The 13,911-nt window shown below is 35.9% G+C and overlaps 2 protein-coding genes and 1 non-coding gene across 4 annotated transcripts; 1 reads left to right on the plus strand and 2 right to left on the minus strand.

The window, feature by feature from the left end:
- Positions 1 to 202: 202 nt before the first annotated feature.
- On the minus strand, positions 203 to 1,845 carry LOC102616987 (protein RETICULATA-RELATED 3, chloroplastic). The gene is made up of 2 exons (XM_006481185.4): positions 1,678 to 1,845; positions 203 to 1,566 (listed from the first exon to the last, which is right to left on the minus strand). Exon 2 carries the CDS (start codon positions 1,550 to 1,552, stop codon positions 488 to 490), a length of 1,065 nt encoding a protein of 354 aa, XP_006481248.1. The 5' UTR covers positions 1,553 to 1,566; positions 1,678 to 1,845; the 3' UTR covers positions 203 to 487.
- An 87-nt stretch (positions 1,846 to 1,932) lies between these two features.
- TRNAY-GUA (transfer RNA tyrosine (anticodon GUA)) lies at positions 1,933 to 2,025 on the plus strand. Its single transcript has 2 exons — positions 1,933 to 1,969; positions 1,990 to 2,025. It is a non-coding gene; the product is annotated as a tRNA-Tyr (tRNA).
- A 6,280-nt stretch (positions 2,026 to 8,305) lies between these two features.
- On the minus strand, positions 8,306 to 12,590 carry LOC102617293 (KH domain-containing protein At3g08620). 2 transcript variants are annotated; one of them, XM_006481186.4, is made up of 7 exons: positions 12,350 to 12,590; positions 12,092 to 12,180; positions 11,084 to 11,235; positions 10,100 to 10,216; positions 9,893 to 10,021; positions 9,580 to 9,723; positions 8,306 to 9,013 (listed from the first exon to the last, which is right to left on the minus strand). In XM_006481186.4, exons 1-7 carry the CDS (start codon positions 12,433 to 12,435, stop codon positions 8,867 to 8,869), a joined length of 864 nt encoding a protein of 287 aa, XP_006481249.1. In that variant the 5' UTR covers positions 12,436 to 12,590; the 3' UTR covers positions 8,306 to 8,866. The 2 variants fall into 2 exon arrangements, with proteins under 2 accessions (XP_006481249.1, XP_006481250.1); XM_006481187.4 differs by having other exon boundaries at positions 9,905 to 10,021; positions 12,350 to 12,586.
- Positions 12,591 to 13,911: the final 1,321 nt, after the last annotated feature.

The following is a 13,911-nucleotide window of genomic DNA, read 5'->3' on the forward strand; positions in this document are numbered from 1 at the left end:
ATAATCTATATCTTTGCCATTTTAGCAGCATTAATGCAATTGAAATGTGACTTCCGTCCTGTAGCCAGGCATCCCGACACCCAGAACAAACATGTTTTTGTCTTTCTATCAAGCATGTTAGTTTGGAAATGAACTTCATCCACTCGAATCGAAATATCCATCTACCGGTTCTTTTCAGAATCGACATCCAGAAACACAAATATGCTCAAATCTTGCTGCTTGCGAGGAAGTGCAAGCCTATAAAACTTGGAACTGAAAATTACAAGTAGAATGAAAAATAACGTTCACCAGAGCAAGCATCGGAGTTGGCGAACCCATACAGATGTTAACCCTCAAAACAGCTAAAACTACAAGTACATAATTAGACATCCAGGCTATCATCTTGGATTTTTATTGCAACTATATTGATCAAGCATCCAAGTCATGAACGGCCAAGAAAATGGAGAAAATCGGAACATACTCCAGCTTCAAGAAACTAATTGCTCTCCTAGTTTTCATCATTGTGATCCACCAACTTTTGCTTCTCCTCAGCTGATCCAGTTTCCGCTGCAGCAACGGCCTTGTCTGCACTAACACTCTGCGAACCAGTCATTCTAGCCAATAAAACGAACGACATTCCTCCAAGAACATTGTTCAAGCATCTCAGAACCACCACAGAACTCTTGAACACCACTTCAGGGGTCGACTTAGCCAGCAAAAACTCGATCCCATTCAACGTCTGGTACCTAAAGTTACTGCTGATCCCCATGTGAAGCGACCAAGTGAGGGCATTCAAAACCGTCGGTGGAGGCTTATTGGGCGTCTCAAAAGCGGGGTCCATTTTCTTCCTCAACTTGATCAACCCATTAGAGATTGCAGTCCCCACAAGGCCGGCAGCAAAACCAACTGAAGCAAAAACAAGTCCTTTGAACACAAAAGTCCCCAGTCGATTAGCGAAAGAAAAAGCACCGGGTTCAAACATGTGACTCGTGGGACAACTAGCAAACAACCCAGGCAAATTCTGGGGCGCCGCAGACAATGTTGGAGCCAACAAATACATAAGAGTAAAATTCATAATGGACCCAACTACAAGAGTGGAAAAAACGAAATCTAATTCATTGAGACCAAAATTAGGACGAGATGCCATGTCACCAATAACACAAGCAGTAACTCCAACTAACTGTTCCATCAAAACCTTAAAAGGAAATTGGGGATCAGCGGCAACTCTTGATCTCCACCCATTTAACCAAAGCCCCCAAATCCCAGCATCTTTGGAATTACTATTATCCCCATCTCCGCTAAATCCTCCACTCCCATCTCCTCCGCCACCTCCGCCGCCCTTTCCGTGGCCGGTTCCGTAGCTTCCGCCGCCTCCGGTACTCGAAAGCTCGAATCTTGGAGGTGAAACCTTGCTGTGGAGAATGCGGAGGGAGTGGTTTTGGGAGAACGAAGCAGGATTGTTGGGTAATCTGTAGGGGAAGTTAGGGCTTTGGCGGGTGAAATTGGGGATTTGAGTGTTGGGAGCCGAAGATGACGCCATCGGATGATAGCGGAGCCGGGCTGCCGTCGCCATCTTTTTACAAGAATCTAAGATTCGAATAAACATGATTAATTATTAATATGAAATATATCGATTAAACGAACATATGATATGATCCAAATAGAAATGAAAATAATAGCGTGAGAATATTAATGTACCTAAATCAGTGGGACAAGGGAGAGATCTGCTGATCTGGTGGCTGCAATTAAAAAGTATCTGCGAGGGAAGACGATACCCGGCGGCGATTGCAACAAAGAGTTGTCTGGTCAAAAGTATAAATTCGTGTACCTTTCAATATTATTATTTGCAGGGGCTTGCGTTAATTTCTATTTGCAGAGGGATCTATTTTCACCTAATTGGCTACTGTCACTGTTTCTAATTACTAAAAGATAAACTGGGACTTACTCCAAGTACCGACCTTAGCTCAGTTGGCAGAGCGGAGGACTGTAGTGGGTCAAAGCCTGGTAGCCATCCTTAGGTCGCTGGTTCGAATCCGGCAGGTCGGAATTTTTGGGGAAAATTTTGAAGTAGTGGACTGTCTTGTTGATCGATATTAATTTCGGACCATTTGTATTTCTCTATAAATCTCTCTCATATACCAACTTATTTTTGTTATTCTATCATGTGAGATTAGAGGTAATGTAGTTTCTTGGTCAGACATTAATTGAGTATTGTAATTAAAAATAACTACCATCAACTTTGTTGGTCCATAAATTCGAGTGTATTTTGAAGAGAATTCCGTCGATTGCAAAGCTAATTTCTGTTGTGATTTATGAGTGCGACGTATTGATAATGAAGTTGCTTCTAATTTAAACAACTAAATAACAAATATCTTAACTTTTTATTATAAAATTCATTTCATTTATTATAGAATTTTGGGATTAACAAGACTATTGTATGAGAGAATCTTAATTGAGTCGTACCACAAACGGAATAAGATTCTCTCCTGATCTAAACTTTTAATAATCGTTTGTTATGTGTCTTTTAGTGGTAGTGTATGGATAAGATTTAACTTTTTTTTATTTTTTATTTATTAATACTCAATTAATAATTAAGTTATTTGCCCAGAACATGAGAGAATTTTAATCCACCACAATAGGGCTCGACCTTAATGATTTTTAAGTGCCGGGTACCAAACAACTACTCCCATCTCCTCCTTGGTCATGGTCCAGCAACTTTTAATGTGACCGGTATTTGAATTTAACACATATTTAATTTCTATTCAGCTTTTCAAAATTGGTGGCCCATGTGGACGAAATTGTTTATTTTTAATATTTAATTAAAGAGGACTACTCATTAATGAGTAGTGCTTCATAAATTAAAAAAAAATATATATATATATATATATATATATATACAGTCACATTTACACGCAGGGCGACGATCGCGCACAAATCCCCGAAGGCACCATTAGAGGTAATTTGAAAACTATTGAAGATATTTGTCGACATTCATGGAGACAATGTTTCAAGATTGACAAGAATATAAGTATAGGACTATAGGGGGAATCAAATTCAGACCAGAACTTGATCACTTAATTCTCTGAACTAGTTTATCCATCATAATTTTCTGCCGCACTACGCACAAAGATTCAGAGTTCACGATGGCATTACCAACAACCACCACTGAGGGGGGAGACTCCGCATTCACCTAGATCAAATACGAAATCTTGAGGGAAATAAAAGGGTGTTAGCAGGGTTGTATCATCGCATAACTCCAAGAGTTGCAAGAGGAAAGCATCTCAACTAAGCATGCAGTCAGGCTAATAAAAGGTATTAAGAACATGCACAAACCCGGCCATTCAGGCCAACGGAGGTTCAATTCAGGCCTAAAAGCTAATAATTGTTGCTGCAGTGACACCATGTTCATTTGTGTTGAAGTACATCCCAAATGAGTTAGAATAGGGGAACCAAAAATATCACATTCTCAATCGACCAGTTGAAGTTTCTAACATACTAGCCATCTTTAAGGAAGCCAAATTCTGCTGCTTTTCCACTGCCTATAAATTATGAGATAAATCTGCAAAAGGTCAAAAGTCAAAACATAGTCCATAGAAAAGAAAACAAAAATTTTCCATATAAAATTGATAAGTAAACCCTCCATATCAAAAACATATGGCCGGTAGCCCGGTACTAACCATCAGTGCATGATAGCATGGGATTCATGCCTGGGTTTGCCTTCACAACTCGAACATAAAGCAGAGAACCTATCTGTAACAAGGAGATTAAAATTCGAATTCCTTTGATAAACATTAACAAAGAGGAGAAAAATTAAGCAAACAAAAAGAAAGAAATTTTTGGATTGCAGATTTCGTAAGAAAGCATTGTATCTGAGGTGGGCTTCAACACGTTTCATTCTTCCATCTTAACCTACAATAAAGTAAATCATGCATTTAAAATCAGTATTACTGTGCATATCTAGCTAAGATTTCATGTTTGAAAAGACTAATATGACTTGATCGTGAAATATCGATTGCTTGTTGAACCCTGTGAATTGCGTGAAAGTAGGATACTCCAAATTCGTGGATCCAAGAGTTTTATAAAACGTTCTTGGTGGAAAAAAATGTGAATGAAAGATCCCACTGAATTGAATTGGGTCCATGAATCTAAGAAATAGTGAGAATTCTTGATCTCTACTTTTCCCTGCCGAAGAAAGTTTATTAAACTCTCATATTTATACGAATATTGTTTATTTTCATGCAGTAGATGATTCAAACCAAGAAATTGAAATGATGCACTGTCATAGAACAGTCCCCAATTCAATGCAGAAGGTTAGCAAGGCAATATCAGATGATTCTTTATTATAAATATTGACATAAGGATGAAGGATGAATCACACCCTCCTTCACAACTAATGAATACAAAGAATATCTGAATTTGACAAACCTCAAATTTAGATACGTTTCTGTTACAACTTCCTTCATATGCAAGCCCAGGTAAAATTGCTATTGTAGGCCTTTTAATGTCCACAAAGAATTTTTGTATGTAAAGCAATATATATATATAATCATTCTCAGGTACGGGCGGTTTCATTTTTTTTTAATTGCAGATATACTATTAAGCCGTGCAATTCAATAACATTAAAATTTGACTCTATTAAACACCCTGACTTAAAAGCATGTCCGCATATATATATATATATATAGTGAAGATATGTGTATGTGGACTGAAATGAAGAATATGGAAAAGTGGAGAGTTGTTGTGCAGATTGACTTCAGTTGATAGGGTCTTTTAGATATTATCTGTTGACGTGGCATGGATTCGTTATAATCTGTTGTGACGAGCCCAGAATATCAGTATATAACAGAGCTGACGGGTGGTGCCTGAGAGAGAGTCAATTTCGTCTTCATTTGTTCATCATTATGCATAAAATCTGTTCAATTGTGATCTGTGCATAATCTTCTGTAAATCACTTGCGATTGGGTTAGTTCTTGATCAATAATAAAGAGCAAACTTTTCCTTCAAATGTCATTGGTCTGTGTCTCTGTTCTGGTTCTGATATTGTTTCTTTGTTCTGGCATTTTTGATTCGATTGTGTTCTTGGTGTTTCTACTCATTAAGCTTCATGAGTCTTGTTGAGGTTTAGGCTTAATAGTCTTAACACACACACACACACACATATATATATATATATAAATATCAACAACCAGTCAAAAGGTATTCTATACTCTTATGATTGCTATTTGAAAAGCAGGGAGCCAACTGAAACACACTACACGCCATAATTTCTTCATTCAGTACCAACCGTAATTCAAACTAAACCATAGTCAAAGACACCGACAAGGAAGTAGCATTTCCCACATTTTCGTGCTTTTATGGTGAAAATCATGAAAAAGACAGAGAGAGAAAAAAATAGAAGCCAGGATACCGTGATTTCTCATCTTTCACCGGAAAATATAACGGTAATGCATCTGTATCTGTTGCCATCAAAACAGAGAACGACTGAGCAGCTTTTTCAATTTTCAGATTCTTTGTCAATATATATATATTTTATTTGATAGGAAACAAAGAAAATTTTATAGAAATTTTAGTTTGTGGACCACTGGTTCACTTTTGTAATCTTTACTTACTCGTAGAAACTTTAACATACATGATAGACAATTTCATAAAAGATTAATTGTGCTCATCATGGAAGCCAGTATATAATCAAAGGAATCAAATTACACCCCACAATCCAGTAAAACCAAAGCTGCCATTTCATACTTTTGCTTTATGAAAGTAAACAGTGAGAATGAAAAGAAAAAGACAAGGCATCTTTAACAATTACAACATGGGTTTGCTCATTCCTAAACAAGTTGGGATTGGACTCATGTATCCTTTCCTCAAAAATGACTAGTCCGAGGCTACGTGATACATAAACGGATAAAACTCAAATCTTGTTCCCCCCCCTCTTCTCCTTTTATGCAAACTTGCCTCTCTACATTGCATTTCCATACAAAGGTATGATAACTACACTATGCAAGAACAAAAGCAAATGCAGCTGTGATGACTTGCACAAACAAATTGCTATTCTGAATTTCCCCAAACCTTGTCAAAAATTAAAATGCACAAAAGAAAATCAAATTGGATGGATACAAAGGAGTAACACCAAATATAACAATTCATTAATGTAAAAAGTGCTTACATCTGCTTTACACTCTACAAAAATCCCAAGAACAATATCCTCCACATAATGAACGTACTGCTTAAACAAAAGAATTCCTATGTCATAAATTAAAGAGGGCTAGGGGTATATTATCCTAGCATCCAGATTGGTGACAAAAACACCGTACGCACCCTTTTTTGGGGATCTTTCAACCCAGTATTTGTTTGGCTTCGGGAGCCTCAGTGGAGTCCTGATATTCTTTTACCCTTTTTTAGGATCTTACCCTTTTCTGTGGAGTCCCGATATTCTTCACCCCGGAGGCTGACAGAGGAGCAACAAAATTGGCATACGATGTTCTGTTTCAGCTTTTAATTTTAAATACTGACAAAGGAGTCTTAAAATGTCATTACTCTTTTTGTGCCATGCTTTACTGCGTCCATGCCAAGTTATTTTTCCCCCTTTCTTCACTGTTTTTATTTTTTATCTTTTGGTTCCTTGCTTTCACTACAAATTTAGGGCGCGATTTGCTATTGTGTTGCAATTGTTGTGTTCGTGAAATAAAATGAGAATGAAAATATTATTTTTAAAATTAAAAAATATATTTGGTATCATTTTCAAAAATTATTTGTAGAGAGCAATAATAATAATAATAATAATAATAATAATAATAATATGATGATAATGTTGTTATTATTATTTTGAAAGATGATGGAACTATGAAAGAAATTACTTGATCCATAAGTTACATGATCATGTAACTTAACAATTATCAAGAAATGAGCTTAATACTGTATTGAGAAACAAAGAAAATAAGAACAATGTAATGAGCATTTTAAAGGCTAGGTTGATAGATTCTTCAAGGCAGCTTGGAATAAAATTAATAGTGTGTAATAAATATGACACTTGAATATTAACTTCAATAAATATTATAAGTTTTTCATCATATAAATATCAGTTCAAATTGACTTGACTTCCAACACACAACAACAAATGTTTACCAAATACCTTATGCTACAGCTACCAAAACTTAATACTAAGTGCAACATAAATGTTAAACATGAGGTGAGGGAGTGACTAATAATGATTATTAAAATTTTTTGCTATTATACTTTCAATACTAAGCTGAAGCGCAACATTCCTAAGCATGCTCCTTAGAACACAATATCATCAAATTCATTTGGGAGGGAAAAAAAATGAGTAAAATATTCATCGCAATATTTTTTTTTTCTTTTTTCCATTAAAGTTATATTTAATATTTTAAATGAAAAAGCCAAAACAGAAGATCGCTCCACCTATCATGGCTTTCTCTACTTCCAAAGATGGTTGCCAAATATGTCGTCCGCTCACACTTTTTGCTTTTTGCTTTTGTTGTAGCTCGTGCGAATGAAAAAGGTAAAAGGGCTTCCTTTTTCAAGATTTATAATTCCAAATTCGATATTCTCATGCAATCCAGCTTTATAAATCTGGATTCATCATGGTCTAAAATGAACACTTCAAAGTTTTCTTGGACTCATGCATGCCTTTTCATACTACTTCAAAATGAGGGAAGAGAAAAAAAAGAAAAAGATATGCCCCATTTTCACAGTAGACAATTGATTATTGGAAACACAACGAGAACATTTTAGTTATGATAACATATCTGAAAAAGAATAAGATGTCATGCTCCAAGTCAATCACAGGCTGTTCACGTAATATGCTTGTCCAAGTCAATAATATGCTGCTAAGCCAAGAGCATGCGGAAGCAGAAGTATCGAGAGATGTTCACGTAATTTTACTTGTCTTGGGAAGAATTTTCTAATAAAATAAGTCCATTGAAAATCCAAAAATGGAGATTTTCTGGTATTTTCAGATATCAGCCATGATAAACATGTAAAAACAATGCACCTATTCTACTTGCTTTCTAAGTGGGTACCCAAAATTCCTCTGCATTCCTATTATTGGTGTTTTTATTGAAGCAGTTATCATGGCTAACTTTATTTTCAGTAAAACAAGTGCAACCACACATTCAATTCTCAGAAGAATTGAACAAGGTAAAGTCACTTCATAGGATTCCATAAATGATCACATGACATAAGCAGACAAGATTGAACAACCCCACATTGGAATCTGCAGTCAGAGTAATATGCCAAATAGAAATTGGAATCTATACCTAACAAAATGTTGAGGTAATATAACTAGAGCCAAAAAAGAGAAGAATTCAAATACTTGGACAACAGCCTTGCAACTCTGCATACATTTAACAAAGGAGGATGTCTCTTTGGACACATAAGATAAAAATCCAAATGATTGAGATTGTAAATGGGAATAATACAGAGCCAGCTTACATAATTTTTATCTCAATGCTTTAATAATATATATAACATATAGACATAACACACCTACAAAACTCAGTTTCTTGGAAATGAGACCTAGAACTTGGACCATTAATTTATATATATTATATATATATTCCACACTCCTCAAAGTTACTGACACAAGAATAAATCAAATGAATGTATTAAGTTTACAGGAATAACTGACCTCCGCAAACCTAAAATTCAAGAACCAACTATATAATTCTTTTTAATGTCTTTCATTGTTGTTTTTCTTCTTGTTCCAAAAGAAAACCAAAATATAAGAAAACCCACCAGAAGTCTCACCAGCAAGAACTGTTAGCCTAATCTTTGGTAGCTGTACTGAGCTGAGAGGTATCAGACGGTATACTCAAGTTTGAAATTCTGGAGCAGGGTGAAAACCATTTGACAAAGTGATGGATATGAACTCTCAGCGTCCTGTTTTTGCACGTTTCATTCCACTTGAATTGAACGGAGAAACACTGCCACTTGGCCCCGGGCTATCTTCTCTGAAATTTGAATTCAGCATTGCCAACTCACGCAACTGCTGCCTCTTAATATAATCTTGTGACTCATCCTGCACAACAAAATTTCCATTTTTAAAAGATGACAAACAAACTTATCTGAGGACTCGTTCAGTCTGCATATCATTATTTGAGTAAACTGGAAGTGATTTCTGTGAGGAATGAACACAGCTGCCATCAAAATAAATTGCTGTGGCATCTACTTTTGGCAGAGCGGATAAGGGAGAAGGGGGAAAGTGGGTGAAAATAGTATCTTCCAAGTGAATACTACCCTTTCCAAAACCCAAGGTAGTCTGTATTCAACTCTTCTAAGATGTAAATGATGCAACACACTTCATTTAAGAGTAGCGACAATTAAATTCCTGAAGTGGCAAACCGCAACATAAACCAACATTAAAGTTGCTCCTACACACATGCCACACGTGACTAATTGAATGGAAAAGCACATTTCCTGATATACAACCACATGCCCGCCAAGTCTTGCTCTTCAGGCAGAGTGTTTTGGGAAGTCAAAATACGTTTTAGCACAAGCACATGAAAAGATAAATATTGGCGGTATCAAATTGCACAAATGGAACTTTCAAATTAAAAAATGAAATGTACTAGTAGTGTTGCCTACCACAGGTTTCAGCAATTCTTCTATAATCTCCTGCGCCTGTCTCAGCCTGATATCAACAATGTTGGCAGGTAAATCAGCCTCAATTAAGATGTGAAGTGGATCATTGAGATGCTCATAGCCTGGCCTTCCCCTTAGCTTATCTTCCTTGAGATGAGAAAGGATTGAAATAATTAAGCACAGAAAACAGAACCTATCTTTAACAAAAAAATTGGTAACAAATTCTTTGGAAATTCACTGTATTAATATGCCATTTTCTTCGACTAGTCATTCTAAAATTTAAAATTTCAGTAGTCTTAGATCAGAAGAAACTTACAGGTGTGCTTACCTTGTCTGGATCCTTTATTGAGCCCTTCCCTCTAATGTACACACGGCAGCCAGTAGTAGCTTCAACCCGTTTCAGTGAATTGCCCCTTGGACCAAGAAGCCGTCCAACAAAATTGAACTAACAAACAATAACCAAGCACAGAGATAAGCAAAAGAGATTGGAAGTATAGACCAGCATCTTAAGTATAAAGCTTACGTTAGGATAAGTATCCACTGGAATTTCCAAACGCAAAATTCTCTTGACTGTATATGAACTAGGGCTTGCAGGTGCACTTTGCCAATCCATCGTCATGCCAGGAGGTCCACCTAATCTCTGTTAGGTAAATATGAGGATTAGCATACAGGTTACAAGAGCAAAAAGGATCAGTATTTACAATTTAGATAGCCAGCCAATCGGCAGTGGATAAGTGATCCACACACAGACAAGCACATTCAAACATATAGTAACCTGCCACAACCATTCTTGCACGGGATCACCAACTTCAATTTTCAAGGATATCAGTATCACAGAGCAGACAATTTAAAGGCATCTGTGCTTTCTATATGAGTTTCATCACAAAAGGAAAACTCTCCTGATTAAAAAAAATACATATCTTTTGTTAGGTATATTTTTCTACATTCAAGAATTGCAACTACTATACATTTGAGCATATGGACGCCCCGAGAGTTGAGTCTTTGAAGACATGATAGAGAACAAATAAACAGGACCATGAATATCTGTTTGCCCTCAGGTATAAAGTTCTCCCCTCAAACAAGTTAATGTGTCACTGATCTTTCTAGAAACCCCATGAAAATCATGTAATGATGAGAAGAAATATGGAAATAGAAATTTTTTGAAGTTTTAAACCACAATACACATAATTAGAGCATAAATGCGCATCATTGGAAATTATCAAAATTTAGACAGGTCATTAGATCATACATATATTCAATAATACACCAAAATCCTATCATGATTTTCTCGAAGAGGTTATTCTTAAATAATCACTTTGGTATAACTTTGCAGCCTGGAGGATTTGTTTATTGTCCTTGTATTATAAGGATCTTTAAAAGCAGGCTGAAAACCCGGTGACCACCTAGATTCACATTCGAGACTTGAAACCTTATATACAGACAAAAACCTTTTATCCACGGTTTCAAGTAAAACAATTAACAATGACACAAGTTAAGGAAGGATTACCTCCTGAGGTAGGCCATTCCAGCCACCTAACCCTGTACCTGCAACGTTTGACATAAGATTTGAAGAAGCCATGGGGCTGGGGCTTCTATGCCGCAGTCTGTCAAAGTCACCAAATCCTTGATTGGGCATCATCCCAGAAACCCGAAATATCTCTGCTTGTAAAAGAACATTTTATATGAGACTATGATCTGAAATCATGATAAACGTATTAAAATAAGACAGAAGAAATCCACTCAAAAACCAAGCAAAAGGCACAACAAGAAGAAAAGAATTGCAACAAGGACAAACTATGAAAGAGAATGCATTGTGAAGAAAAACTAGACATCTCCAGAAAGAATTGAAGAGGATTTAAGGCTAAGAAAATACTATCTCCAGCCACAAATCAGGAATGTTGAGACAATATCACATCTTCAATGTTTATTTCAGTAACAGACCACTTATCTTATTCAAGCTAACACTGGGAAGTTGATTTGTACCAAACTCCATCATGCACTCAGATTTCAACCACAAAAGAGCAATATTTCATGCTCACTGGAGCAGGCATGAAGCCTACAGATTGTCGAGAATCACACCTTCGTGGCAATTGCTAGCTTTGTACTTGGTGCAAGCAGAGAAACCAAATGTAACAGTCAAAAGTTTTTTCTTTCATAAATTCCACATTGTACTAAATGTCTGAGATACATTCAGCCATTGATGCAATTGGACAAACTAAATATAGGTACCGGGGGCACCATCTGATACACGGTAAAATAATTACAGGAACTGAAGAAACAAGTGTATCTATGTGATCAAGCCAAGACCATAAACACAATCCCAAAATGAAAACAAACACGGATGCATAGAGTTGACGCAAAGAAGAACAACTGGGACGATCTGAACACTCGAAACAAGCACAGTGGCAAGTCAAGTAATGTAGTTGTGCAGACCGAAACATACAAAAAGCAAAAAAAGGGTGCCATTGAATTCCAGAAAAACCTAGATCCAGAACTCAAAGACTTAAGAAGCAACCTTGAGTTAACAGTCGGCTGCATATCGGAAGCACCTGTGTGAAAGGTCCTAGCTTTTGATGCTCAGCTAAAAGCTCTGACAAGTATTGACTGCAAACCAGAAAGCCAACCCACACAGATCAAAATAATACAATTCTTCAAAATAATCAAGCATGTGGATTAATTAACACAGTGGAAAATAATAAGAATAATTCAACAACCTGACTTCCTGCTTCATGTGTCAAAAAAGATATGAACTTTATTGAGTATGGGGGCGTACCTGTCAATATTAATATCTGGGGTGCTTCTAATTTGTGGAGAAGCAGCTCTTGCAGGTGAGAAGTTGGGATTATACAAACCTGACATGGCTTTGTGACTGTCTTGCTTTTTTAGAGGATTTAGAACAAACAAAAGAATGGGATTCTTAAAAAAAGGAAAAGGGTTTTAGTTTTGGTTTAAGTTTTTTAGTTTTCGTTTGTGGTTGCTGCGGAATAAAAAGGAGAAACACAACACAGCAGCATCAGTAAAGGAGGTGTTTTGTAATTAATCAATCTAAATCTTTTTTTTTTAAAAAAAAAATTACAGTTTAAAAAAATAATAAGAAAAAAGGGCTTACAAAATCACTGTGAAATTTTGCAGGAAGGAAAACGAATCCCTTTTAATTATAGTAACTCTTTTTTCTTCCTTCCAAAAAAAAAAAAAAAACTCCTTTTTATTTTCGCCTCGTTATTTATTTATTTATTTATTTTTGTTTTGTGGCAGACAGTAGAAGTGGAAACAAGTTTGGTGATTTAAGGTAGCAAAATTGTAACAGTGGCAGAGATTTTTTTTTACTGCTTTGGTTCCCACCTTCCAGAGAGGGTGGCTGGTGATGTGCGTGTATATAGTGTGTATGCACAGTTCTGAAGTTTCTGTAGGAGATGTAGACACGTGTTAAGCATGCAGGAATCAAGGTTTCAATCTGGGGGAGTGCAAATGGGGGCCCACTCTCTGCTAGAGATGATTGGCAGATGATAATGATGTTTGCCAACGCAGGAGTAGCTGGACTGTGAGAGTGCCCTACACTTTAATAATACTGCGTCGTTTTCTCTTTTATCTCGAAGTGAAAATTTCCTTTTCACGTCGATCTTTCTCCGTCTTTTCGTTCTCAATTCTTATTCACTCCCTCCCTTTTGTTTTGGGATGGAACACGCTGTTTGACCACTTTTTGACTAAAATAAAAATAATTATTTATTAATCTTAAAACGAGTGTTTATTCACTTGATTTGTAGAAAATTACTACTATTTGATGGGTTTTTTTTTTTAATTTGATGTGGGTCATTAATTATTTGACTTATGTGGTTTTACTTAATTTTAATGCCGGGTGAAAAAAAAACATCAATACACATCAATGGACACACACTCATTTATTAGATGATATGAATTTGTCTATCATATACTTTGAAACTTCAAACAGTTCTTCTAGAATTTATTAATAAGGCTTGTATATACTCTTATTGACAAATCGAAGGTCCCTATAATAATATTAATAACAAAGAGATCATAATACCATTCAATAATTACATAATAACTATGACAAATTTGGAGCATTTTCATTCTAAAGCTTACACATCAAATGTACATTTCCCCCCCCCCCCCCCAAAAAAATATATTTAACAATTCTTTCTATTAAAAAATTAGTATTATTATAATCCAATTTTTAAAATGTAAACTGCAAACAAAAGAGACAAGAACAATTGGATCCTTTACTTTTAATAAAATCACAAAATAGAATATAACTTGCATTTTTCTTTTTTAAGTGCATGCCGTGAAGGCTTATTTTAACACAAAGTCGATGATTTG

Source organism: Citrus sinensis, chromosome 6, assembly GCF_022201045.2.
Source record: "Citrus sinensis cultivar Valencia sweet orange chromosome 6, DVS_A1.0, whole genome shotgun sequence".
Lineage (NCBI taxonomy): Eukaryota > Viridiplantae > Streptophyta > Magnoliopsida > Sapindales > Rutaceae > Citrus > Citrus sinensis.

What these genes read in the sequence shown, in the direction of transcription:
- LOC102616987 (XM_006481185.4), bottom strand. Translation starts at nt 1,552, where the DNA reads ATGGCGACGGCAGCCCGGCTCCGCTATCATCCGATGGCGTCATCTTCG.
- LOC102617293 (XM_006481186.4), bottom strand. Translation starts at nt 12,435, where the DNA reads ATGTCAGGTTTGTATAATCCCAACTTCTCACCTGCAAGAGCTGCTTCT. An exon ending in CAGCCGACTGTTAACTCAAG is followed by an intron (nt 11,236 to 12,091) that starts GTTGCTTCTTAA and finishes TTTTACAAGCAG; the next exon opens with AGATATTTCGGGTTTCTGGG. An exon ending in CAGACAAGGTAAGCACACCT is followed by an intron (nt 9,724 to 9,892) that starts GTAAGTTTCTTC and finishes TCTCATCTCAAG; the next exon opens with GAAGATAAGCTAAGGGGAAG.